The sequence below is a fragment of the Rhipicephalus microplus genome, chromosome 4 (assembly GCF_043290135.1).
Source record: "Rhipicephalus microplus isolate Deutch F79 chromosome 4, USDA_Rmic, whole genome shotgun sequence".
NCBI classification, from domain to species: Eukaryota; Metazoa; Arthropoda; class Arachnida; order Ixodida; family Ixodidae; genus Rhipicephalus; species Rhipicephalus microplus.
Window position 1 is genome coordinate 57552377 of NC_134703.1, and position 27697 is coordinate 57580073.

Consider the following 27697-nt stretch of genomic DNA (forward strand, 5'->3'; position numbering starts at 1 on the left):
GTTTTGGTAGGTTATACGCACCTGATTAACAAAACATGCGACTGCGGGGCAAACTGGCCTGCCCTCCAAGACGACGAAAAAACGTACAAAACTGACGTTTGTTCGGAAAGACCTGATAATATCAGAGTAAAATTTGCTTCATCACCTCTGCACATGCAGGATTTGTTATAAATATCTTGTTTAGCCACAGTTTGGATGGTTGCTCAATGTGAGCAAAACAGTCGTAAAAGAATGAATTAATACAGAAACGCAGCTTGTTTTTGGGTGGTTGGTTCTTTATTAACGTTATTTGGTCGTCGCCTAGAGTCAGGTATCTTTGACTGCTGCAGCAATAACACGAAATCATTCTGAGTCACGTCAATACTAGAACGATGTGTAAAACGCTCTAGCAATTGGATGCTCCGATTCAGTTGCAACGCTAGATGCAAGCGAGAACGCTGGCAGCAGCACTTTCTAGCTAGCGGCATGCACCAGTCACTTTTCTTGTCCATAAAGGTTCATACAGAACAATCGAAACTTCACTTTGCTACAAAGTTACGAAGCCTTATATTGGCGCTACCCGATGCACCTTCCAATGAGATCTAGCCCGATCCAAATGGATTGACTTTCTCGAGATCGCGACTGGCTGCTATCAGCAGCGTGTACTAATCAGCCCATCCCGGTCGAGAAGCTCGATCCTGATCGGGCTCGATTGTAATCTATGCTGCGCCGTGACACACTCGTAAAATACGTGTACACTTGCCTAGCCAAGCCGCACGCTATTCGAGATGGGCACTTAACATGTGAAAGGCTGCTTCATAGCACCTGTCTGAAGAAATGGCTATGCAAGACAACGTAAGGACATAATTGTGAGTGTCTTTGCTGTTGTTGCTCTTCACAGTTTAACGGCAGCGCACCCATACACAAAACTAAGAAGGACCACGATCGCACAGCGCTGTATTTTCCGTCTCTTTTTCTGGATCTTGATGGCCCACACCAGGCACTCACTTAAGGTTCCGCAGCTTTTCAGGTCCAAAGCTACCACCTCACATGCATTTCGAAACGTCACCAATCCGAGCCCTATGTTCCGGGAACAGGCGGTCACGTAGAGTCCGTTTCCGACCAAGCCGGTCTTGGAACAGGCCTTCTCCACGTTTGACGTCCAGTTTCCATGGACCGTGGTAACACAGGTCGTCCATTAGGCGTGTCCTCTGTTTGCGTGGAACTGGAAGTTCTTTGTCGGTCCTGGAGGCTGAGCTGAGGTAGATGCTGTTGTCTACGGGCTGCAGCGTCGGCCGGATGCTCCGACGGAGCGGCTGCGGGACGCCGTTCACTGCCATTGAATTTTCCGTTGCTGATAGTCGCTATCGGAGCTGCCCCTGGCTTCGGCTGTTCTGGTTTCAGGAGGTACTGGATGCCGTGTTCGACGAAATCCGCACCGATTTGCTCTTCCTCTAGAGACATTCGAATGGGCACGATGCGGTTGATACACTGCGAGTGTAAGGCAAAGAGTATTTGTAAAGGAGTGAACAATACATAACAATCTAGCTTGCAGAGTGCAGATGCCATTGCACCGCAAAAACAAAAAGGAAAAGAAAACTAAACTGTGCAGTGACTGTTCAAATGAATTTATTCGAGGGGAGCCAAACTAAAGCACACACTTTATATCGAAAGCATTGTACCTTTACTTTTGCTGCTCCGAAATATGCTGTTTATGCTGCATGCCACGGGAAATGTTTTTTTTTTCTCAGGTGCTTTCCCTGTATTATCTTTGTAATTCACTTTGACTTTTTGCTCTCGCTTGTGCTTGTTTCGTGTCCTGCATCGATAAAAATTCTATATCTGAACAGCGCTGCACGTCTTGTCGTTTCTGTGCGCGCCTGAAGATGTCGGCATTTTTTTTTAACGTCCGACTGTATTTTATGTACTGCTGAAATATAATTGTAATACGTATTGCTGATTTGTGCTGCGCTGGTGGGCTCCTGTGATAGAAAATGAGGGGGCGTGTGGCTTCGTCAAGCGATGTAACTTGCGTGCGGCTTTTCACGTAAGGCTTTTCGTATCATTAGCTTTATCCGGTCGAGAAAATAACTATTCATTCATTCATTGTAAGCCAAGAGAATTAGAAGACTCTGATTCATCAGCAGCATGCAGTGGCGGCGGTGACAGCGGTGGTGGTATCGCACTAGTGATTGGCTAAGGAATTAAGATGACGTTGGTATCTCAACTGTCCACCATCTGCAAAGGCACCTGAACGGCCCTGTGGCCAGATGAGTGGGATGGAGAAGGTAGGCAGAGGAAGGTTCATTCAGACATGCACCGAAAAAGTGGTGGTGGTAGTGTTGGTGTATATATCTTTAATAAAGTAGTAACAGTAACTAAAGAAATAATGACACGGTGCGAATGACTAATACTCTTACATAATACAAAAAAATCCACTCATACTATGAGTCTGCTTGATACGGCTTATACCATTATTTTCTTGTAAACGAGAGCAACACAGCGCCCGAGAAAGCCAGAGGCTTAAGCAAGTCTTACAAACTTTCACCGGGCCGCACCTTTGCAAATATGATAATTCTTATAGTGCGAACTCAAGACAAGGGCAAAGTGCATACGAAGGCGAGCGATACGATTCGCACACATTTTGTCCTTGTCTTGAATTCGCGCTATAACAATCATAATGAACTACCAACTAGCCTAAGCCACCATCCTTGTAAATTTTCAAACACGCATACAAAAAATATAAAGAACAAACTTAAAAACTTGCGACAACATACCGGTGCAGTGGTTATGGTTTGAAATTAATAACGAAAAAAAAGCATTTTGACCATATGACCTTCATAAATATTCCTATTAATGCGAAATTAACAAAATTTTCCTTAGATCTAAAGGAATAATTATTGAACCTAAACTGACTTTTCATTTTAGTCCTCTAAGCTGTAATAATGCAAGAGACATGGTAAAAAAGAGAAATATATAGTGCGTGTTCACTATTAAAAAATTCCCCAAATCATGCCTCTTAAGTTGTTCATAAACTATAAAACTATAACTGTATAACTATTCATTGCATAATTAACAATATTCCATTTCACGGATAATTATTTGTGTCCTCTCCGGTTCAAACACGACCCTACGAAGCTGGCAACTTCTTGCAGCCTCTTACAGTCACAATCTTCCTGCGAAAATATAACTTGGTAAATATTTCCCTATGCATGTGAACCACAATGACAAACATCTCAAATAATGTTCAAGTGTGATTCAAATAACATGTCAGCCCCCCCTGCATAAAAACAACTTAAATTTCTATTTAGTGTATTTGCATTTTTGTAAAGGTTTGTGCATAAATCCAAACTATCTTGATACTAAAGACCACGGTACAAGAATACTTTAGGTGAGCAAACGCCGGAACTATCCGGTGCCGATAATGTTCTGCTTCGCAAGGAGCCCGAGAGGTGGCGCTACAAACTTTGCCCCGTTTAGGGTGCCTGAATGGTTTCCCTCGCCCGCCGCTCCTTGCAGGGTGGGGACATTGTTTGACGGGGTGCTCGCCGCCGCGACCGGTTTTTCCTGACGGCCGCCGCCATTGCAGATCTCACTTCGCATAGCGACGGGAGCAAAGAAGGAGCTGTGGCCGCTCTGTCATATACTTTTTTAGGGAAATGACTGGGTGCTGCGTGCCCATGTGCACGAACAACTCCAGAAATGGTTGGAAACTCTACCATTTTCCGACAGAGCCCAAAAGAAGGCTGCTATGGATGGTGAAGATTAAGCGAGACAAGTGGCAGCCTACGAAGTCCTCGTGTGTATGCAGTGTGAGTATCCCGACATGTGTTCTTTTCTCGTCGAGAACTTTGAAACTTGTTTTTTTAAATGTGTATACGTGTCTGTGGGTCACTTTGTCGGTGCTGTAAACGCTTCACGTCTAAGTTGCAGTTTTTCTCTCTTTTTTTGCGATCTCTAAAAGTGCAGCTATGGAAACGTGTGGCGCAGCCGCAGTATTTGAAGTTTGTACCAGTTTTTAGTCACTATATGTATAAACAAAATAGGCTGCTTGTTATTAAATTGCGTATTTACAGAAAAGTGTTTTTCATTCGTTTATTGCAAATCACGAAATTCAATAAAAGTTGTGTGGTATACTGTGTCTTTCTAGTAATTCTGTCTAGGCTAAGCTAAGCTAAAATTCATGGTTCATAACGGACTTACAGGCACATTTTGAAGCAAGCCATTTCGAGCAGCACCGAGCTGACCAGTGGATAAAACTGAAGCCGAACGCTGTGCCAACGGTGTTCCCTTTCAGGGGTTGTGCCAACGGTGTTCCCTTTCAGGGGTAAGTTACTGTTTCACTGTGCGTCAAAGATTCTGTATGAACCTAACAGGTGGCAACAGTACAAGGCTAAAATGATTTAGTTTCAAAAATTAGGATGATCCGTGGAATTCCTCGTTTGAGGATATTAAGAAAGTCGGGGTACGTGCCTGCGACCTGAGAAAAGGCATATGTCTGCAACCTATAATACTGCTAAAATCCAGTACAGGCCTGTGATTAGAGCTGGCTACCTTGTAATACTTGCAGCTTGTGACTGTCCTTTTTTGCACTGCAGGCTTGCCTCCACAAAGGAAGGCGCCAAAGGACAGGGCAGGACCTGCTGTGTTGCCTGATGCATGCCAAGAAACACGCGGTGACAACTCTACGGCCATTAATTGTACGCCACTCACAAGTGCACAGGCGAATTTAAATTCACGCACAGACAGTCTTGGCGCACAGCAACCGCAAAGCTGCAATTCTCAGACGCCTGATTCAGTACCGCACATTATGGAAAGGGAAGAAGTTGTGATCTCGGCCGATGCACCTGACGGGGCACGTGAAAACAAGCAGTTAAATAAGCAGCTCTCCGATATGGGCAGAAAATACACTCAGCTACATCAAGTCCATCGGAAAGCCACCTCAACCATTCAAGCACTAAAAAAACAGGTGAAAAAATTGGAAACCAAAATGGAATTATTCGGACAGCGTTTGAAATTCCTCAATGATGACCAGCTGCAGGCTCTTGGGCGCCAGAGTAATAAGGGAAGCACTTGGTCTGCAGAAACAATCAAGCAGGCGCTTCAGATTAAGTTTTCCTGTGGAAAAACTGGTTACCAGACACTAAGAAATCTGGGCTACCCCTTGCCATCCGGAAAAACCCTTGCACGTCGCCTTCAGGGCCTCAAGTTTCTTCCCGGAATTTTGACGGAAGTCATCGATGTTCTCAAAATCAAAGCAGAGAACATGCAAGACATTGAAAAAGACTGTGCTTTGTTCTTGGATGAAATGGAGATTGCTCGCGGGTACGAGCTCGATCGCGCTGAGGATGTGGTGTTGGGGGGGCAAACTATGCCAGAAAATCCAGACGAACCTGCACATCACGCACTAGTGTTCATGGTAGGAGGCCTGAATACGAGATGGAAGCAAGTGATTGCCTACCACTTCACCGGAAGTCATGTAGAGGGTAGTATCCTCAAGGACTACGTCATGAAGATAGTGCAGCTCTGCGCGGAAATCTCTTTAAGAATCCGTGTCGTCACTTGCGACATGGGGGCTTCTAATCGGGCTATGTGGCGCGAGCTCGGATTCTCCAGCCACAGGAATTCCATTACTGTATGTTCAGTGCCTCACCCCTGTCTGGAAGACAAAGAATTGTTTTTCACAGCAGATGCTGCACACGTGCTGAAGAATGTCAAGTCACAGTTGCTTTCATCGGAAGTATTCTTTCTGAGTGATGCAACAGTATGCCAGCACAATCTGCCATCAAAAGAAGTGAACGTGGACCATGTGCGCAGTGTAATTAAGTATGATGCTGAACGAGAGCTGAAAGTCGCCCCGAGGCTCTCAGAGTTACACATTTCGCGAGGCCATTTCACAAAAATGAAAGTGGGAGTTGCTGTCCGCTTCTTCAGGGAAGCTCCTGCAGCGATTCGGTACCTAATTAAAGAGGACGCGATAGAGCCGGAGGCAGAGACAACAGCTTGGTTTCTAGAATTAGTATTCAACTGGTACACGCTAATGTCTTCCCGCCACCCATCAGTTGCTCTCAGCCTTCGAGACATGCGGAGGTACCACGAATCAATTGAGCTACTGAACTCGGCCCTCGAAGTTTTTCAAGGAATGAAGATGGGAAGCAAGGCACAGTGGAAGCCTTCGCAAGCAGGTTTACTAATAACAACAAAAGTCGTTCTTCGTCTCCAAGACATTCTCTTGCGCAGTGAAGGATACGAATTCTTCCTCACGAGCAGAATCTTGCAAGACTGCCTCGAAAATTTGTTTTCGGTGGTGCGCATCAGGAAGCCTGTTCCTAACGCATATGACTTAAAGTGTGCCCTGAAGCTTGTGTGCGTGAGTCAGTTCCTTCATGCACCCGGAACGTCAAGCTACGAAGTCGACGATGCTAAGTACCTCGCCGACATGCTTGCAAAAGGCAAACAAGAGCACGGGGAGGTGGAAGCTGATGTCATTGATGACTCGGAAATTTTGTTCATTGAAGAACTTCAAGAAAACGAATGCAACATCCTTTTCTACATCGGCGGCTTCCTTTTAAAAGGTATGCTGAGTGTTGTAGCGGGATGCGGGCATTGTAATTCTGCCTTGTTAGGCTCAACTGAAAGCGAGCACGCAACTCTGACTATTCTGAAGGAGTACAGGAGTGAAGGTGGCAACCTCACATATCCCAGCAAGGATGTTTTGCTGACACTCAAGTCGTGTGAAGAGCATTTCAGGGGCATCATAAGTTGGAGTGAGGGCTTGCTGCGCTTAAGGTCCCCGTTGAAGGCCGTGACCGATTATTTGAACGAGATGGTGCGCCCTTGCGTAAAGACTTGCTCCGAGCACAGTGACGCCGTAGCAAAACTCCTTATTGCGAATTATGCAAGACTGAGGCTTCGCGTGCATTTGCGCCACGTTAGTTCAAACGGCGTCAATGAACACGGAAGCAAGACGTGCGCTGGGGTAAGCCTTCCGTGACCAGCCGAACTGGACCAGTCACTTATAAATTTTATTATTTTTTCTTTCAGAACACTTATTGTTTGATTAAAATATTTTGAGTTCATTGTGAACTGGCTAACCTCCCTGTCCTTTCTTCATCCTCCTCCTTAAGTTCATAGACATTTTTCTTATTTGTTATACAATATCACATTCTTAGATAAAAACAGCGTTGTGATCTTTAAGCTGACTAAGGTTGTGATCTTTGGAGAATGTTTATGGTAAGTTAATATTATTGCGGTCGAAGCAATACCGACACAGCGTCACAGAGGCAGAATACGAGAGTGATACTTCTCGGATAATTAGATTGCTCGCTTACATATATCTATGGAAAGTAGAAAAACTGAACAGGTATAGGGCATCAAAATCGTTATTACTGCATTTCATCTTGTATTTTCCAATAACTTAGTAAGATTTTTTTCTCAGTGGTCACATAAAAACGAGAGATTCAATTGATGTTTACGCTGTTTCACTATCTCAACCAGCTATAACAGAAAAATAGCTGTGTAACAAATCTGAATCTCATTCCCGCAAGATTATTCAGAGCTGCGAGGGCACGCAAGGCGGGGGAAAAAGCAGGATGAAGTAAGTTCAACGCGTACAATGCGAGCACTACTGAGTGGCTGGCACGCTGCACAGCCACTGAGGAGTGCGGTGAGTTTAGGTAACAGGAAAAGGCGTGCGCTTCATGAATTAATGTAGATTTATCCTGCAAACAGTCTCCAATGACAGACGCACATATTCAGACTGCTTTTTTATAGCGCGAAATACCATTTCTCGCACTAAACTCTTCTCAAACTCTCCTCATACGCGCGCGCAGGCAGTGTGTTTCGTTGGGGTGAGATATGTAATGGCGGACGCTCTAGCAGACGACGCGGTTGTCCCCACCCTGTACGGAGCGGCGGGCGAGGGAAACCATTCAGGCACCCTATGCCCCGTTCCCGTCTCCCCTTCTCTCTCTCTCATTGTAGGAAAGCCCCGTACGCAGGAAAGTAGCGGCGCTCATTCATCGTCGCCACAACATCCTCACCACACTGTCAACCTCCTCCCTTATCACCCCCTCTTTCGCGGCGTCACTTTATGCGTGTGGCGTGGTTGTTATCGCGCGATAACCTGGTTTTCTCAGATTTGGGAACCGTTGCCCACGTGCCGAATGTGCCATGCGGAATTTGCCAGCAGCCCGCCATGGTCCTCAGTCGGCGAGCCATCTATCGGTATGCTGTAAACGAGAACATAATCGGCCCCTCCCTGCCAAGCGCTCGTTTCGCGGCGTTCGCTCACCTAAAGTATTCTTGCACTGTGCTAAATACCCAGGTGGCTTTCTTGCTTTTATTGACTTTAGTATCATTTTGGCCAATAATTCCTTATGGTGCCATCTATGATGCGCTGTCTGTAAATGTGTCATATTCGCGTATAGGACAATTGCAATGTGCTAAGAATCATATTCCAAAACAATATAAAAAGTGTGCCTAATGTGTGTTATATTCAATAATCATTCGTAATTAGCATGTAAATAAATATTCAGTTTTATGCCATAAGTCGTGTTTTATTTTTACCTCAATGTAATGAAATCGTAAGATTGAAATGCTTGGGCATCTTTGGTTGTATTTATTTCAAAAAAAAAGAGAGAAAAATAAGAGTTAAGACGTTGGTCCTGGAACGCGGCACGTCGACAGAGCAGTCGAAGATCGCAGTGTCTTCGACAAAGCGATTGGTTACCGTCATACGCGACACACGGAGATTAAGCCACAACATGTTGGATATGCAGAAGGTTCAAATGATCCCATGAGAAACGCAGGTTGCGTTCTTTTGGTCACAAGTCGGCGCTACTATAGTAAGAACAAGTTGTGTACACAAATTCATCCATTGCCGCTGAAGGGGATGGAATTCCAGTTCAAATTCGATTCTTACGATTGGCTCACCCAGAGTATGGCGTATGTGGACACGCAGCTCCAGGCGCTGATGGCGAGCACGGCGACCGCCTGGACCCCGAGCAAGTAGAAGCCGCCGCCACGGAACACTCCGGCGCCTCCACGGCTCAGGCGCAGCAGCGAGTCCCTCTCGACGAAGAGGCCGACGGCTAACATGCCCCACACGGAACTCAGACCATGCACGGCGATGGCACCCACGGGATCGTCCACGCGGAGCCAGTCGAGCAGCGGCATGCCCACGTTGGCCAGCAGGGAGCCCACCGATCCCACCACCACGGCCTCCCACGGGTGGTACAGGGCACAGCCAGCTGTGATTGATCCTTTATTGGCACTGCCCGGTGCACTTTCGAACGAGATCTAGCCCGATACAAATGGACCGAATATCACGAGACTACTACTGGATTGCTATCAGCAGCGTGTACAAATCAATCACTCAATCCTGGCCGAGAAGCTCTATCCCTATCGGGCTCGATTGTATTTTATGCTGCGAAGTATAAGAGCAACTTTATATTCCAAGTAATTGCGGGCCGCGACTAAATTTGTTTCTCAGCCACCTCAGATAGGTTGATTGATAGCTTTGGCTCGAAATGCTTACCGCCACTAGACAAGCACACGAACAAGCATCGAAGGTATACCGCAGATATGGTAAGCCCACCGTACGAAAACTGGGAAGCTCTTGTCCAAAGTGACCATTGACGTGTGTGAGACCAGTGGGTCTTAAGGTGCAGGAAATGACACCTTTGGGTTACTAGTCGCTTCAAAATGTTTTTTAAATGCTAGTCGCTGATGGAGGGAACACAGGCAATGACATTGATAATCATGAGGAAAACGTGAATGTAATGACGCAAGGAACGCCGCAACGGTCAACTTTCCATCTAGCCGGTTTCTCCGACTTGTGCCTCCTCGGTTGTTTGAATGGTTCGGACGATTCGCGCAGCGAGGCATCTTAAGTTGCAAGCTTATATTGTACGTACTTTGCCGCACACTTGTGATAAAGTGAGTGCTTAAGTGTTCATGGTGTGTTAATCATGCCATATTATCACAAAGGATGTACTGGCTGGTACTACTTGATACACGTCTTTGAAAACTGAAACGAGAAAGCTGTAGTGAATGGACATCTTAGTGATAGTTACCTAGTGAGCTGATTGTTTTAATGATTGCATGTACGCATCGTCTCGTCTCGGATGAATGCAATACACGAGTGCTCAAAACAGGAATAAATCACGTTCAATGCTTACCCGTGATGGCTACGAGGGAAGCGAGGATCCCATTAATGAGCTTGATCACAGAGAACTTGCGGCTGTTCACCACATAACTGGATGTGCAAAATAAAAATGCTTACAAGCATATTCAGTAAAGCACTGGGCCATGCAGTATTCACAAAAACATCTTACACTAAAAATTTTCGTACGAGAACATTTCACGATTTTTTTAGACAATACTGCATGCAGCCTGGTGTGCCATTAGCAAAGTCGACTACTCAATGACAAAGCAGCATTTGAGAGCCATTTTCTGAATTCGGCACTCGATAGCGGCGACCTCCTAACAATAACAAAAAATTGTGGTTGTTTTGCAACGTCATATACCGCACCAAAATATTACTGCCGATGAACGCAATTGTCGCTGCGTATTCTTTTTATGCACTTTAGGTATAGGGGACGCATAGTACATAGCCAAACTTAACATATTGCTCCTCGGATGGTTTAACAACTTATTGCGTGTATAAGCTACTTCCAATATTGCAAGGCAACAATGCTTGTGCCAACGTTTCTGCAACACTAAATTTCATTATTCTATGAATTAATTTCAGACTGATTCTTAGAAATGCTGAGCCCACATTTTTACAGCAGAGCTACTATACTCGAGGTTAGTCCGCGTGGCGTAGAAAGCAAACTATCATCATGTTCTGCTTGCTCTTTCCACGTCAAATGAAGTTAAGATTATATGAGCTTCGTTAAGCAAAGATAATTATAGCCAAGCGTACAACAGTACCTATGTAAGCACACATAAATAAGCTGATTATGTCAAAAACCTCATTAGGCCTAATTATTCTGGGTCGAATGCTTAGTGTTGCTAGTAAGGTTGAGCTCAGCAAGTGCAATATAACCAACATTATTAGACCTAATCAACGCAAAAAAATTTTTAAATAGTGATAATGTGCTCATTCGCTATATAAACCTAGGCTAACTTGAGTAATAGATAAGTGGAATGAGCTAGGTAATTATTAAGCTCATCTAACCTTAAACTTGATAATTCACCTACTAAGAAAACTGAAGTCATGTTGATTCGGTGTTGCTACGTGACGCCTTATCAATACCCAATGGCTTTCGATAAGCTGGTAACCAAACTTAGTTTACCAGATAGATCAAATGAACCCTTCCGGCGGCCATGTGTGGGTGCATGTATCAATTGAACCGGCAATATGCACTTCACAGACGTTTTTGTATCCATGTTTTGACTTATTTTTGTGAAAGTGCTCGTAATTTTTTCAACTCTCCTATTTTCTCTTGTCTTTTTCACCTCGTATCTTTTCCTATATTTTTTTTTTCTTCCGAAAGAGTAGGCAGGAATTGTGCCCATATTGGTGGCAGTTCCAGCCTTTTATCTACCTCTGTCATGTGTGTCCTTGTGTGTGCAATAATAATAATAATAATAATAATAATAATAATAATAATAATAATAGACTGCGAAAATGAGAGAAAAGCTTAGCCAAGCCAGAACCAGCTATGTGTGCCCGTCAGCCCAGCCTTGCGACTTGATGCGAGCTGCGCTAACCTTGTTTTCCTGGCACATATTCAGACTAACTAATGCAGCTCGTACAAAAGTATATTCCGTAAAAGCCAAATTAATCCGCAATAAGCTTGCCGAAAGTCAAAATTTTCAACCATAATGCAGATGCGGCAAATATTTTCTCAGTTATCGCACTTATTGCCCAGTCATAATTGTATCAACAATATGACCTTCCTGTTTTGTTGTTAGGTTGCTTTGGAACCGTCGTGGCGAAACTAATACAGATGCACGCTTTTAGATAGTAAAAAAAATGCTACAAGGCATATTAGTTTCATATTAAGCAAGCAGATGAATCTTGCTAAAAGTTTTGTAAGCGCGAGAAACATTATTTGCAAGAGCACAATAAGATCACTCTTCAACTTTGGAGCATTTCTCCTGTTGTGTCGGGTAGTGGCTTACTTGACCTGAGTCAGAATATTTTGACTGCCCCTGAGATCGCTTATTTTTGCAGAATGGAGCAGTTCCTTGAACTTGTGAGCACGCCCACACCATATGTGTGCAGAGAACCAAATAGTTTTAAAGAAAACCTTTCTTCTAGATATCATCTCTTGTCTTTTTCTTCTTCTATATACTTCTGTTTGCAAGTATGTAAAAATATTGACTTTCATGTTAATGCACCTGCCGATAGCGGGGCGACGGTTGAGCTTCAAGGAAGAATTAAATAAAAAAGAACAGCGCCCGATAATAAATGGTGGTTCTAGAGAAGCTTAGATATGTAAAACCACTTGAAAAAAAAAAAAACACGGTCATGCTTTTGACCAAGCAGAAAGTTCATACCTGAAAACTAGCGCGGTGATCCCGCCACCTACCGATGAGTTTATTGTCACAATGGCTGACCTGCGCAAGGAAACAAAAGCAACAGAGTGCCGACACTGTATAACGAGCGAGAACTAACCATATTTCACTCTACCGACACTTACGAGCAGAACAGCAGCAAGAACTAGTCAAAGGTCTTACCGCTATTGTTGCGGGAAGTAATATTAAAGCCAGCACATCAAATGTTCCCTGCACGCTAACCTATAGTGACTGCATCGCCAGGAGTCATGAAACAAACATTCGCAGCCTGGTCTCGGAAGGCCCGACTGGAGTCGGAAAGCCAGCTGGCGTTTTTAGACGGCGCCTGACGAGTAGCGGGAGCCGGTGAGGCTTTACTGGAGGACACCACCCAAGATGAGGCCACGCAGACTTGTATAAATGAAGGGGTGGCGATACTGCTCAGCGCGGTACCCGGATGACCAGCTAGGGACGGTTAGACTGGCCGAAGACACCGCCAAAGCTCAACGTCTACCCTTCGCCTGAGGATGGGGTGCTCCAGCAGGACTAGTCTCCTGGTATTCGCCCTCCTTAGCCCAAGCAAGGGCTAATAAAGTTACGTCTTCCTCTTTCTTAACACCGAAGCTACAGCCAGTAATCGTGCTCGCCTTCACGAGAGAAGTCTGAGCCTATAGCAGTCTTTACGAAGGCGATATTTCCTCCTTGGAGATCATACGCCAGCTGCTAGTACAAATCATACCAAGGAAGTATAAGAGCAACTTTATCGTCCAAGTAACTGCGGGCCGCGACTAAATTTTTTACTCAACCGCCAAAGATAGGTTGAATGGGCGAAAAGTGTGGGCGTTAGCAAACAAAGCTAAAGCTTGCGCACGTAATTGGACGTTTCGACAATGAAATGTCCATTCACAGCTGAAAGGACTCGACGCGTACATGGGGATATCTTTCGAGACATCACGAGTTGGGCCCGACTGCAAATTTTACGCCTTTGTCACGTACTGCAATGGAGACCTGCACGCCATCTTTGCAGACTTCCACATCAACATACCTACGGTAATACCCCTATGCGCTGGAGTATCAACTCTGGGGCTCATCTTTCCTTGCTAATTTATGGCGTTGGCGTCGACCACAAACGACGTCGCGCAAATTCCTTGTCTGTTCGGCGTGCGACAGTAGATGACAGCACGCCAATGAGCAAGTAAAATAGACGGACCACGAAAGAACACAAACTTGAGGAATCTTTATTCTCTTTCTCTCTCGAGGTCCCGGGGGAGTGCTGTTTGGTTGCGGTCCGAGCTGAGAGGATGTTCATCGCGGAGGCATCGTAGACCCGGGATGAAGGAGTCATGCCGTCAGTCCTCCTCCTCGCTGTCTTCCACGTCCTCGCTGCCCTCCGTTTCAGACTCGTCGGTGTAGTCGGACGACTCGTCTTCCTCGTCGTCGAGGTCATCTTCGTCACTCGAGCCCTCGTTGACCGTCTGCTCAGCGTCGACGATCTCAATCAGCTGGCGTTTCACCTGGTCGGCTCCCCCTCCCGGTGCCGGAGGCTGCTTCTCCGCTGCTTTTCCGTCGACCTCGCCTTGCTTCATTTCCCCGGTCGCGAGATCCTCCGGCTTGACCGCCTTGCCGTGGGCATGGCCCTTGATGTGGCCCCCATCGGACGATGCGGTGTCCTTCGAGTCACCTTGCTCGTCCTTGATGGGTGACGCGGCTCCAATGTCCTTGTTCATCTGGGCTTCCACCTGGCCGATGGCTTCCGGCGGCTCTGTCATGGCGGTGTCTCGGGTTGTTCGATAGCTGTGCCGCTTGCAATCAGAGACTGGTGGGCCTCACTCGCTGTTCGGATTCGACGCGTGACACGGCCGAGCTGCGCGAGTCCTGCAGATCCACTAAACCTAAGAAGAAAGCCTGCGATAGGCTCGCGTCGTGGCGCGTGGAGGGTGCGAGGTCAGGCCGTGCGCGCCGCGTGGCGCTTCGGAAGGAAGAAGAAAATGTAGAATATAAGGTGCTGTGATGCATTATCGTTAAGTACAACGAAAGTTTTGGTGAACTGTGATTACAGTATTGCAGTGTTGTCTTCTTTTTTTTTTGAGAAGTCCGAGTTTTGTTAAATGTATTTCCTTGGTTTCCGTGTATTACAACATTGGGGCTAAATTCGACGCGAAGATGATGAAGCTGAAACAATACATTCGTTTCTTGACCAATCTTCCAGAGTGGGTGTGAGCTATACATAAAGGCTGTCATCATCATCATCGTCATCATCAACAACAACAACAACAACAACAACAGCAACAACAACAACAACAACAAACAGAATTTTTAACGCCACAGAGAAGAAAGTCAATAAATCTTGAGCCCTAGCCTTCTTGCTGAAAAACAAGGTGGAAGCTTTATAATACTCAGACTGGAGTGCCCATACGCACGAGATTTCTCTGCTGTATGCGGCATCCTGTAGTCATGTAATGCCATTAATCCACCGTCAGCGGGTAATATATATTGGCACATAAACACGCGAATACGCACAGAATAAAGACAGAGAAGAAGCAAGGGAAAAAAACATTTAATTTTGAACAATAGTTTGCTATTTGTTTTTTTTTGTTTTCTAGTAATATGCTGACAGCCATTCTATAATGTTCACATATAGGCTACTACAAGCTTTTTTGGTCAATCCCCCAGAGCGGGTATATGCCAGTGTTCACAGATAACAAACAAACAAACAGAAATAGTGAAGGCAGGCAGGTTAACTAGAAAGACATTAGATTGACCACCCTACAGACAGAGAAAAAACTACAAATACGCGTATTCCTTCTAAACTTTTAAAACTTTCGACAAAAGAGATCAATCATCTTTTACGGCAAATGTGTTCTACAAGGAAATATTTGTATATGTTCAAAGTTTTTGTCTATGCTCCCAAATTATACGTGCTCAAAAGCAAATGTGCTCTCTGTATTGGACATTGTGAATGCATAGAAGTTTTATTCGCACAGGAAGCAGTAGGCCCACGTCATTCGTAAACATTGCACCTGAAATAAGTGATTTAAACAATTTAATCTCTACGGCTCATGAATTTGAACGTTGCTAACGTCTAAAACGCAAAATAGTTGGCTCATGCCTTTGCGCTTGTCTTCATGACAGAATAGCAAACACGCAGAGCCCTGTTCTGAGGACCATTGTTCCTTACACTGTCTCCAGCGATAAAACAAATATCGTGAAGGCTCCGCTTTAGCTGATGTCTACATAATGCAGTAGGGGTCCTACACTAGCCCTATAGTTCCTCCTGCGCCATATGGTGTACACAACGCAACGTACACTACACAACCAGGCTAGCACCAAAACCTGTAACAGCTGTTTGAGCTGCAATGCGGGGGGAAAGGGGGGGGGGGTGTCCACTTCAAGGCAAAAAAAAAATTCTTATGGCTTATTGATCTAACTATACATGACTTCCATCATATATCTGTGGTGTAGGATGCATTCATTCGGAAGAACGTCCGAATAAAACAAACTTAAAGGTAACAGTCTCCTACCTTGCGGCGTACTTCCATTTGTGACCGGAAACGCCGAAGGTACTTCCGCAGTTGAAGCCTAGCCAACCCCACCTGTTGTGAAAGAAAATATGAGAACATATACGGACGTTCCCTGAAACTAAAGAAAGAGAGATAGATACATATCTGATCTCCTCATGTCACGATATATCTGTGTACCGAAGATAAATTTAAAAGTCGCCAATACCGCTCTTTTTGTCTCCTCGTGCACGCAAAGCCATGCTGTGTTTGCATTAAAGTAAGCGAGGGTTATACTTTCTTTCCCCGAATTAGAATGAAGGCACGTCTATGCCATATTTTTGTCTTTTCTCTTTTATTTACGTCGACGTATACTGGTAGATGGCGTCACTTAGCTTACGGGAGCGTGGTGACAGAAAAATGGCTACCAAAAATAAAAAAACAGCAAAATACCAACTCTCGTTTCAACAATGTTCGAATATGAGGCAGTTGGTAATATACGTATTCATTGTAAAGAATAACAAGAAAGGGCAAATGGCCGTGTCCTCGTTGTCCGTAGTTCGAGCTGTTTCTCACTACGGGCTCGTTGAAGGTATTCTTGGTGAATTATTGGACGTAAGAAGGGCCAACTTGTCGGCCAGTTGGTTAAGCATGTTTTAGGAAAACAACGCGAAACACCGGGACCATAAAGCACACTTTGCTTTAACCACAACTAACAAGCTCGCCAGGCTGTGAAGTAAAGTTAACCATATCTGCAAGTTATTTCAGCACGCGAACATAGGAAAAAAGGAACAGGATAGATATTAAGAGCGCCGACTTCCAACTAACTTTATTTCGCAGAGAGGCGAAATATATATGCCTCGAAAAGTACGATACAGAACAGAAAGATAAAAGACAAGCCTAATCAATGCGTCAGTATCAAAAACCATGTGACAGGTCCTCGACTGCCTCAAAGCCCAGCCAGGTAATCACGTTCTACTGTGATAAACCAACAAATGAGGTGCTTACACAGTTTTCCTATCGCAAGTGTATTTTTGTAGCTTCATTAATTTCGTGGGTTGGCTGATTCCTATGCCTTGTCAATATTGTTACCAATAAATATAGTACCTGGTACTATACAAACTATTTATTTTGGGCGAACCTGTGCCCGTAAACTCAAAACTAAATGGTCAGCCAAAACGTTCCTTGCTCGCTGCATTCAACTTCGTCGGTCTCTTCTTCACACCTCGAGTCTCGTGCCGGTCCCGTGGCGTAGCATCGTGGCGCGTGCAGGACGGCGTTCCATTGCAGAAGACGCGTGCAATATAGAGCACCGATAGAGGAGAGAGGTGTACCCCAATCCCGGCAGTGGATGGCAAGGTGCTCTTGTACCACAATGTGCCCGTTATTTCAGTGATATCGGAGGCGGTCATTTATGCACCTGCCCGTTTGGACGACATAGACGTTCCCACACGTCAATGGAATCAAGTAGACGACTCCCACTGCGCATGGAACGTATCATCCCCTGTGCGCAACAGAGCAAGGGGCAGAGTTGGCGTGAGGTGTACTAACCCTCTTACAAAGTCTCTGCAATTTTTCGGTGCAGAAAAAACCACCAAAACGTTGGCGGCCTGAGCAATCTTTCATAGCTTGTGCGAGACGTCGTGCATATAACGTATATAGTACGACAGGCCGGCTCTTTCTGACAATGTTGTGCTTCTCCGGTTTGTCGGCTCTTTTCACTACAGCGACCAGCTTTTCCGCCATCGAAAACAGAACACGTGCAGGGTAACAAATCCACAAGGAAATCCGTACAGATTTCCTTATGGCTTCGTGCTACAAATGGTTGACTGTCTTCTTTCCCTGTCTCGGTTCCAGTGCACACCCACTACCGCGTTTACGAGCTGGTGAAGGCGTCCCACAAACTCCCTCAATACCTTCTTTATCTTAATCACGAGAGTGCTCTTTCACGGCGCTTGCACGATCATACACTCCAGCGAAAATACACAAAAGGCCGCAGTGACTCTCACCACAACATGAACATGCCGACCAGCGCGTTGGTGGGTGAGCCCATGGGCGGCGGCTCGATGCCGTGGTCGTAGCGACCGTGGCGGGGTTTGAGCATGACGGCGGCCACCAGGGAGGAGGCACCGCCTACGAGGTGTACCGGCGCGCAGCCGGCAATGTCCACCACGCGCAGCTTGTTGAGGAAGCCGTGCTGGCCCCAGACCCAGCCGGCCGGAAGGCAGAACACCACCGTGTTCAGGAACGAGAAGATGCAGTATGCCACGAAGTTGCACCGCTCCGCCATGGCGCCCGACACGATGGTCGTCGCCGTGGTCGCGAACGAAAGCTGCGAGCAACAGACGCGGCCGTGATTAACTGAATCCTGTATGTAGGCTCGTTCAGACCTATGACTAGCCATGGTCTCGCGACCAAGTTAGTCGCAACACACCTGATGGCAAAGGACTTCTTTGGTCGCAAAGCGACTGTTCTGGTTCAGTCATTAGTTGCTTGATTTTTTTTTCAGTCCACTCGTTAAGGCAGTTCACTCGTAAACCTTTGAACCAACGAGATTCACAGAAACAGGGAGTTGGTTTGTTCTACGGGGCAATGGCACTGCGAACAGCCATGAATTTGATGCGGCGACGGGTGTAAGTATCTCGTGTACGTGTGAACATCGCTCGCCTTGAGTCGCTTTTTTTTTTTGTTCAGCAGCCGATAATGCTGGCGCGACCGCTGCTAGTCGTAGGTGTGACTCATTCTCGTATGAGGGACATGTAAGAAAACTACTAACCTAACCTATAGGCCTGTGTGTGTTCGTGAGAATCAATAATTTTATATCTCACATATGTAGACCATATATAAAAACCATCGTGTGAGCGCTACTAAGATCAACACGCGAAACAGACGAGGATTGCACCAGTCCTCGTCTGTTTCTCTTTGTGTGTTGTGTTTATTTTCGCTCTCATAAAAGTTTCTATGTCAGAGCACCAACTTGCCCAACAGTCAACTCTTTTAGAGACCAAATAGTTTCTGCTGAGAAGAAGACTAGGCGGGGAAATGTCAGGTACACTTCAGTAAAATACACAGCTTGACTGACAAAACAAATATGGCTGCAGTGGTCGCATTTGGATGGAGGCGCCTCGTGTGCGCGCACACGCACACGCACACGCACACGCACACGCACGTTAGCAATGCACACCCCCGTCCGCAATGCATTCTCAGGACGATGTTCTTTAGTGAATACTTTTGTGAATACTTTAGAGAATACATCTTTCCCCAAGGAATGTATAATATCCGCCACAAGAAAATTTCCAAAGCATATGATGTCACACCAAGTTTAACTGGTTAACCTTTACCTCACCGGGATTTATCCAGCACAAATTTGCGATGTTTTATACACACACTGCACGAACCTGTTATATTTCTCGAGAAAGCAGTCACCATTACAGTACGCGTAAGGTTATGGGAAATGCTTTCTGCAATTCTTATTTTTCATATATCTATGTCATATAACGTTGAAGAATACCAGGCCGTCAAATTTTACGGGCGTTCCGCTATGGCGTGGCTCATCATTAAAGTACATAGGCCAGCAGCATTGTCACCTCCATCAAAATACCAGTATACGGCAGCCACGTTCGAACCCGGAACCTTCGGGTCAGCACCCGAGCATCGCAACTATTGTACCACCGTGGCGGCATTAAAAAAAATAAGAATTGCAGAAAGCATTTCCCATAACCTTACGCGTACTGTAATGGTGACTGCTTTCTCGAGAAATATAACAGGTTCGTGCAGTGTGTGTAAAAAACATCGCACGTTTGTGCTGGATAAATCCCGGTGAGGTAAAGGTTAACCAGTTAAACTTGGTGTGACATCATGTGCTTTGGAAATTCTCTCTCTCTCTCTCTCTCTCTCTCTCTCTCTCTCTCTATATATATATATATATATATATATATATATATATATATATATATATATATATATATATTGTGTGTGTGCGCGCTTCCGTGCGTGCGTGTGCACGCTACCCTTTTTTATCTCACTCTCTCCATTTCTGAACGAAAGAACCGTAAAGTGAAGAGCTTGTTTTCTTTGTGAGACACATTATCAATGAGAACAGACAATGATGCCAAGGAGTCTATAGGGCATGTTATTAGAAGTAATGGTAACGTAAATGTGAACAAGGACAATTACATGAATACTTGCCGCCAGCAAGTCATTTTTTCAATAGCCTTTCTTTCTTGACATTTACATTACAAATACTTCTAATAACATGCCCTATACATTCCTTGGAGTCATTGTCTGATATTCTTTTGGTGTCTAGCATTTAAGCCCCCATATCTCTTTCCCTATACTGCAGAACGGGATAGCAGTGTTTCTATACTGGCGAACATCCCTGCCTTTCCTCTCGTTCCTCTCTTCATTCGTACTTTCCTTTCTGTGGGAGATACGTTTGATTTCGATGCACTGCTATAGCCCCTCTCCATGAACTTACGGCGTTGGCAAATGCCTTCGTACCTGGAAGATATATGTTGCGAAGACGACGCCCATCTCTTTTTCATCGCTGTCAAGGAAGAACTTTCCGAAGGCGATGAACTGGTTCGTGCCGCGGTCCTGGCCGAAGCTGAAGCCGTAGCCGAACATCCAGTAGCCCAGCCCACCAAACACAACGTCCACCGCGTTCTTGACCATTATGTTGACCTCGTTCTTGCGTGTCACACAGCCAGACTCTAGAAGGCCGAAACCTGCAAACGCAACAGCACCTACTGTCACATAATACGAACCAATCACATAAACTGAGTTAACTAGCGGAGGGGCAGAAGGAAAGGGAAGTGCAAGAAAGTTTCAATATCAACTGGCTACCAATGTGCTGTGGAAAGGGGTACAGCCTCAGAAAAAAAAAATAATAGATTTACACTTTGCAAGTCAAATCGCTCTCTTTAAGGGGACAAGTGAACGCTCTATTAAGATAATTATACTCTTGTTGGAGTGCTGTGGCACCTAAAAGTCAGTGAATGTGACTGCCTTCAAAAAGAGTCATGTACGTGGCAAGCAGAACTAACCGAAAGGAGTAAGAGAGGCTCTTTTTTGTGTGTGTGTGTGTAATCGGCGCTCAAAGGGCGATGATGTTGTACATTGATGTTGTACATTTACCTAAATTTAAAACCACAACGGAAAGGTATCTCTTTTACTTGATAGAAGGTCCACATTCTTGGCAAAAGAAACCGGAAGCAGGAGTCTCACTAGGTCCATTTTGTGAGAGGTATATTGTTCCGCCTTATGACATTTTCGAGGTGAACGTTTGTGGTTCACATTTAGTTTGAAGTGACGACGCAACTGATAAAAAAATAGATACGTAAGCTACATGGTTAATTCCATAGAATATGTACGTAATTATGCCCCATAATTAGCAGGAGCCTCTAATTTCATCTCATTCTTAAGTTGAGAAAAGTTTATATCATGTAAAACAGCCCACGGAAAGTTATTGAAACTAGTGTATCAGCATCTAGAAATAGTATTGATGTGAAGGGGAAACTTCGGTAGCAGCATCAAAGGGCATAGCCTCGAAGATCAGGCGTAAAAATGAATCGGCGTAATGGATATTGACCAAAGCTGCTTATTCGTAGTTTATTTTCTCTTCCTAAAGGTGCGATGTACTGTGTCCTAAAGGTGTCAGAGGTTCATTTTTAGTTTATTTTCTCGAAATGACGCCATTGGAGACAGCAAGATATATTGTGTCATCCGGATGCCTACGCCGCGAACAAATGCATGCCCTTTCTTTTACCCAATTTACTGATTGACTCTGTGGCCGCGCTAGCCTCCGCCTTCGTTGCGTTCTTTATAGGCTACACAGAGCACACACGCCCCTCGTTTGCTTGGACGTCCTCCTGACTTTCGTGACCCGCATTGCGTTCTTTTGCGTCTCGTTGCCCGCGTAGCGTGGATTAACGCTCCGCGCTGGGTTTTTACGACACTGCCATCGGAGCAGCGCCAGTGAAGGTTGCACGAAGCGTACGCTCGCCACATGCAGCACCGAAATGCGGCGCCGAAATGCGGCACCGAAATGCGGAGATTGAATATGGGCGTCCGACAGCTTGGCTCTCGTAAATTGCACTGCCGGTGAACCGCGTACAACTTTATTACGGCGAAAGCCGTGATGTTTCACCAAACGCGAGAAACATCAACGTCCATCGCAGTCGCCGTCGCCGTGATGACACCATTATGTGACGTCACAGTGACTTCACTATGCCGTCATATTGTGTGATGTCATATTAGGACGTTAGCACATGGCACAGTCATTTGGTTGAAGGAGGGTCAATCGAGGAAGCAGTGCAAAACCATGTTTGGTGCGGAAAGCTTTCAGAATGAGGGAAGGGTCATCGATACAATTGACTAAAAAAAAGAAGTCTATCATGACTTTCGTCTGTGAGTCGTGTTCGGTTAATGCATAATGAATCCGCTAGCTTTTTTCTTATATGCTAAAGCATATCTTCGTGTAACCTCTTGATTAAGAAAAATGACTGACTAAAAGTATTTTTGTCCACATAATGTTTTAAGTTAACCAAAATATACTAAGTAGTACTGGCTGTTGAACTGGTTGTTGCCCGTCTAGATTCAATAGAGCTCCCGTGCTATCTGTGTGTTTTTTCCTATTACAGTACGGTCGTGGTTTTGGAGCGAAGTTTACCATTGTATCCGAATATAATTAATGATAAATCATAATGCTACACGTAGTATATTTAACGTGGTTTGAACGAAAGCGTATATTGGGTATTTATGAGATTGTGTTACCGCCGATGCTAGCAGTCGTTACGGATGCACACGAAGCTGCGTAGGTTATTCGTAAGCCAACCTGACCTCGTCACGCACTCGCGTGCTATGGGCAAAAATTTCTGTGACACTATTAATTTCTGTTGTTTCTGTTAATTTGTCTTGTGACCTGAACCTTTCTGATAAAGAGAAAGAAAAGAACAAAATAGCGCAACCGTATCCACTTGCAAAACATAGCTCACCATTAGAGTTCGAAAATTCGGGTGATCGATCTATCCGCGCGTTTCTTTCTTTTTTTTTCGAATTTGAAAGCGGTAGACGAGAATTCCTCAGTCGATTAAAGAACCCGCTGTATGTCGTTCTTATGCGCCACCTAATAGCCATGAAATCTAGCCGAACATTATCGAGCCATGGAACATTAAAGCACGGGTTCCCGCTCTTCATTCACCGTACAGTCGTAAATGCTGCCCGCCGTAAAAATAAGTCAATAAATAAACACCAAGAGACAGGCGAAATTTCCCTTGTCTTGTAATCTCTCACCCTTTCTCTCGTTTTTATTATAGAAGATTTTTTGTTCGATCGCAACTTTTCGTTAAATGCGACAAAATGTTGAAAGCGCTGCCAGTGCGACCGACTACGAATGCGAAACCATTTTTGCGCCATGGTGTTGTGTCGTACCGTACTATCAGCGATTTTTGTTCTTTTCTGTAGAATCATGCAGAAAAACTATTGTTACTGTACTGTGCGCTTGGTATTTTGGTGCTATCTTTAATTTAGCCAGTGGTTGTCTACCATTCGGCGGCAACAATTGGCATTCGCCCTTATTTTGTGTACTAGCTCAGGGATGAAAATAGACGTAAGACTGCACCTGTACAATTAATAGATAGATAGATAGATAGATAGATAGATAGATAGATAGATAGATAGATAGATAGATAGATAGATAGATAGATAGATAGATAGATAGATAGATAGATAGATAGATAGATAGATAGATAGATAGATAGATAGATAGATAGATAGATAGATAGATAGATAGATATATAGATAGATAGATAGATAGATAGATAGATAGATAGATGTGTGGGGTTTAACGTCCCAAAACCACCATACGGTTATGATAGACGCAGTAGTGGAAGACTCCGGAAATTTCAGCCACCTGGGGTTATTTAATGTGCACCCAAATCCTAGTACACGGGCTTACAGCATTTCCGCTTCCATTGAAAATGCAGCCGCCACAGCCGGGATTCGATCCCGCGACCTGCGGATCAGCAGCCGTGTACCTTAGCCACGCCTGTACAAACGAGGGCACCTCGTTGCAGGAGCTCTGTCGCTCAAACAGATAACGCAGTTTCAGGTCGATATTCAATACTGTTTGTCGTGCGAGGCGATGGTCATGCTGATGTTGCAGAAATTAACGAGGTTATGCCAAAGGCAATCACTGACGCTTGTTAATTGGTGAGCTGTATATTATTATTATTATTATTATTATTATTATTATTATTATTATTATTATTATTATTATTAGTATTATTATTATTATTTAGTAGTAGCACAACTTTTTCTAATACTACTATTGCTACTATCACCACAACCTAAACTTCCGCTACTATTACTACTTTGGGAAGAAATATGCCGGCTATGTGACAGTAGTACATTAGGTAAAACAAAACACATTTTCTGCCTGTGTTATGATGCACACAAGTTCTTAGAAGTGGAGGCGCGCAAACCTGTTGCCACAAAAAGTGAGATGACGTGGCTTACCATGAATTCACCAACTTTGAGTACGTTGAACTACAATTGTGCACAACATATGAAATGAATTTTTGCTCAACTATTTAGTTTTCTCTTTTCATGCACCATAGCACTTCATTTTCACGTACGGGAGGCAACACAGGTTCTCCCTTCCCAAACGACTTTTTTTTTTTTCATCTCTACAGTTTCACTACAGCTGGCGTCCTTTCTGGGGCGTGTTTTAAACCATTTCTGACAACATGCGATTTAAATAACAAACTCGTGACATCACATCCTAAATAACACATTGTTTCTTTACTGCCTGTATTTTGGTTTGCCTGGTATGACCCAACGTCAGCGTTAACTAGACGAGCACGTCAACAGTAGTAGATTAAGCATAGCAACAGTTAGAAACGGATGCGCTAGCACGAATGTTTCTCGTTTTGAATGTTTTCTCCGTGCAACGAGGCTACAACGTTTAGCAATGAACCGCTGTTCAAAAGCAGAAAAAAAATAAAAGAAAACAAAATTTGAGTCCGCCGTATTAGTAAAAGACGCTGGCCAATTGCACTCCTCGTGGCCTTTTGTTTTCGACTCACTGCATTGGGAACGCTCTAGATCTGCTCGAAAATCGATGACAATGGCCTCTGTAGTCAACTCAACATTTTCAGCGGGCCGAAACCGAGAAACGGGCAACGCACGGCAGCAACTGAGGCCGACCTCTTCCAGGAAACTAGCGAGGAAATTTCCGCTTCAGCGCCTTCGGTGCCGACCAGAACCGTGGTTGCTGCAGACTTATTACGCTTCTCTCTCTCTCCACCTAGTCTCTTCTTATATTACTTTTTTTAATTCTCCTTGCGAGGTTCAGTTTTTTCAACTTGTCTAACCTCCTATATGGGCTTATGTGAGCAGCAATCAAGACTTGCTCCCAAAGAAGCGAGACAGCGACCTAAAGCGACGTTATTCGAATACGACAATAGCTGCCCAATTTTTTATTATCTGTGCACATGGTTTGTGGGCAGCACAGTTTGTATCACGTTTGCTTGCTTAGCTTTAAACTAGTCAGGTAGCCTGATAGACAATCCACTCGTGAATGCGATTTCTAGTGGGTAAGAATAGAGGTGTGTATGGGCGTACACAAGGCTCCGCCTTGATGATCGAATCTAAAACGGACGTTTAACAATGGACGAAAAAGATTAAAATTAAGCGATGACGAGCATCCTTCAGGGAGTGAAGTTGGGAAGTAAACCATTCTTGAAATTCAACATGCAGGGCCTTAGGCCGTCGCTATCGTCAAAAACCTGCGTGATTGACGGGACACGTCCGACTAAGTAAATATGCGGTGTACCCCCCATCAACCCTCCCAAAGGTGAATTGGGCGAGGGTAACCCACCCTTATCCTCAACTCCCCCGGACGCTCGCATCTATGTTCAGGCATTTCAGCCCGTGAAATTATACCATAAACAAGTACTTTTATGTTGTTTAGCCTGTATATTCTTTCACGACCCACTGATAACTGCAATAACGTTTATCGCAGATGTGGGCTTCTCTGTCACTGGCTGTGGCATGGTACATTGGACAAGAAACACATCCGACAGAAGTTCTATAGGAAAATGTGTCATTCACCCAGCAGTATATCAAAAGATATGAAGATATGTATAGAATGGTTTATTTGAACATGATGCTTCAAAGTTGCAGAACTATTCCCCCCCAATGCGGGAATCGAGCTCAGGTGAGTCAAGTCCATCGCCTGTCTGACAAAGGTGCTCTGCCTTCCCGGCCGGAGCACTCTCAAACGGTCACCCGAATACCGCATTAATCAATGAATTATGCAATACTAGAGATAATAATAATAATAATAATAATAATAATAATAATAATAATAATAATAATAATAATAATAATAATAATAATAATAATAATAATAATAATGGTTTATTTCCACCAATACACACTTAATGTAGGGGGGCAGCATCGCCGTTAAATGCATCTGACTGCTGGCTTCATGCTTTTTTATTTATTATTTATATTTTGCATCAGTTCGTTCTGGTGATGCGATCCACAAGCGTCAGTTACAGGATGGCAAGGGCTTTTTTTTTCGTCGCCTTCCCCTTTGAAATCTTCGACACGTGACGAATCATCATCCCATGGCAAAATAACAAATCACTAGAATTTGTCACGTCATCACGGCATCGCTGTGACGTCATGACATCGTCCATTGGTTGAAGGTGAGCGAATCTCGGAGGCTGTGCAAAACGAGGTGAGGTGCAGAAGAGCTTGCAATGCCTCCGATCCTGGAGGCAATACAAAAACACGTTGCGTGCTCAAAGTTTTTAGACGAGGGTGGGGGCGGGGGAGGGAATCGATACGTTGACAGCTAGAGAATGCAAAAAAATAAGTTGGTTTCTACCTTCGAGTCGTTTTGGTTGAATGCATGAGTTCTTGTTTTAATAACAGAATTTTACCATAACTATCCAATTTAAAACCACTTCATTAAGGCTGACAAGCCGAGCCTTCCTGCCCCACTCTCAGACGGTTTCCCACCTCTCCAAGGTGGAACTTGAGTCGATGGTTCGGCACGTGCTCACGATACGATCGAATCTGTCACTTTCGCCACATACCGAGCGTAGCCCGTTAGGGAAGATTTCCTGGTAGATCTCGTGGGGTAACGCGGGACTGGGATATGATCTGGTCCGTATTAGTCGAATGGAGACGGCTTGCAGTATGCTGAGTTTAAGGTACGCAGAAGGGTAGACTTTTCCCGCCAGGTAAAAGAATTTAGTTACTTCGTTGTATACGTGTACGACGTGTTCCTGCGGCCGGGGTTAGGGAGTGAATCTTAACAATCACAGACATTGAGTACCTCACTGTATGCATACTTGTGCAGTAAGACTTTACCTTACCCCCCCCCCCCCCTCATTATTGCTTTCTGGTCGACGATATCGCTGAGTCACCACCTCCAGGTGAATGAGACATGTATACGCCTCCGATTTGATCTCGTGTTGTACGCTACTTACCTGACTGCATGGTGAAGATTATGAAGGAGCTGGTCATGATCCAGGTGGCGTCATCCCAAGAAATGTCCTGGTAACTGTGACCGACGTAGCCGTCGTCGTTTGTAACGTTGCTCGCATCTGCCAGGGACTTCATGGTGGCTACGACACTCTGGGGCGGATTAAACAACGTAGGAGATTCCCTGTGTAAAGGCACGTTTTTAGGGCGGTGCC

The 27697-nt window shown here is 44.8% G+C and overlaps 2 protein-coding genes across 2 annotated transcripts; one reads left to right on the plus strand and one right to left on the minus strand.

Annotated features, from left to right (window-relative positions):
* Nucleotides 1-27697, minus strand: LOC119172661 (putative ammonium transporter 2). Its single transcript, XM_037423814.2, has 8 exons — nt 27488-27697; nt 20484-20710; nt 17993-18315; nt 16008-16079; nt 12490-12549; nt 10161-10237; nt 8914-9230; nt 1-1470 (listed from the first exon to the last, which is right to left on the minus strand). The coding sequence occupies exons 1-8, from the start codon at nt 27618-27620 to the stop codon at nt 1081-1083; spliced, it is 1599 nt and encodes a 532-aa protein (XP_037279711.2). The 5' UTR covers nt 27621-27697; the 3' UTR covers nt 1-1080.
* LOC142814280 (uncharacterized) lies at nt 3473-7065 on the plus strand. The gene is made up of 3 exons (XM_075892800.1): nt 3473-3791; nt 4185-4278; nt 4578-7065. Exons 1-3 carry the CDS (start codon nt 3639-3641, stop codon nt 6971-6973), a joined length of 2643 nt encoding a protein of 880 aa, XP_075748915.1. The 5' UTR covers nt 3473-3638; the 3' UTR covers nt 6974-7065.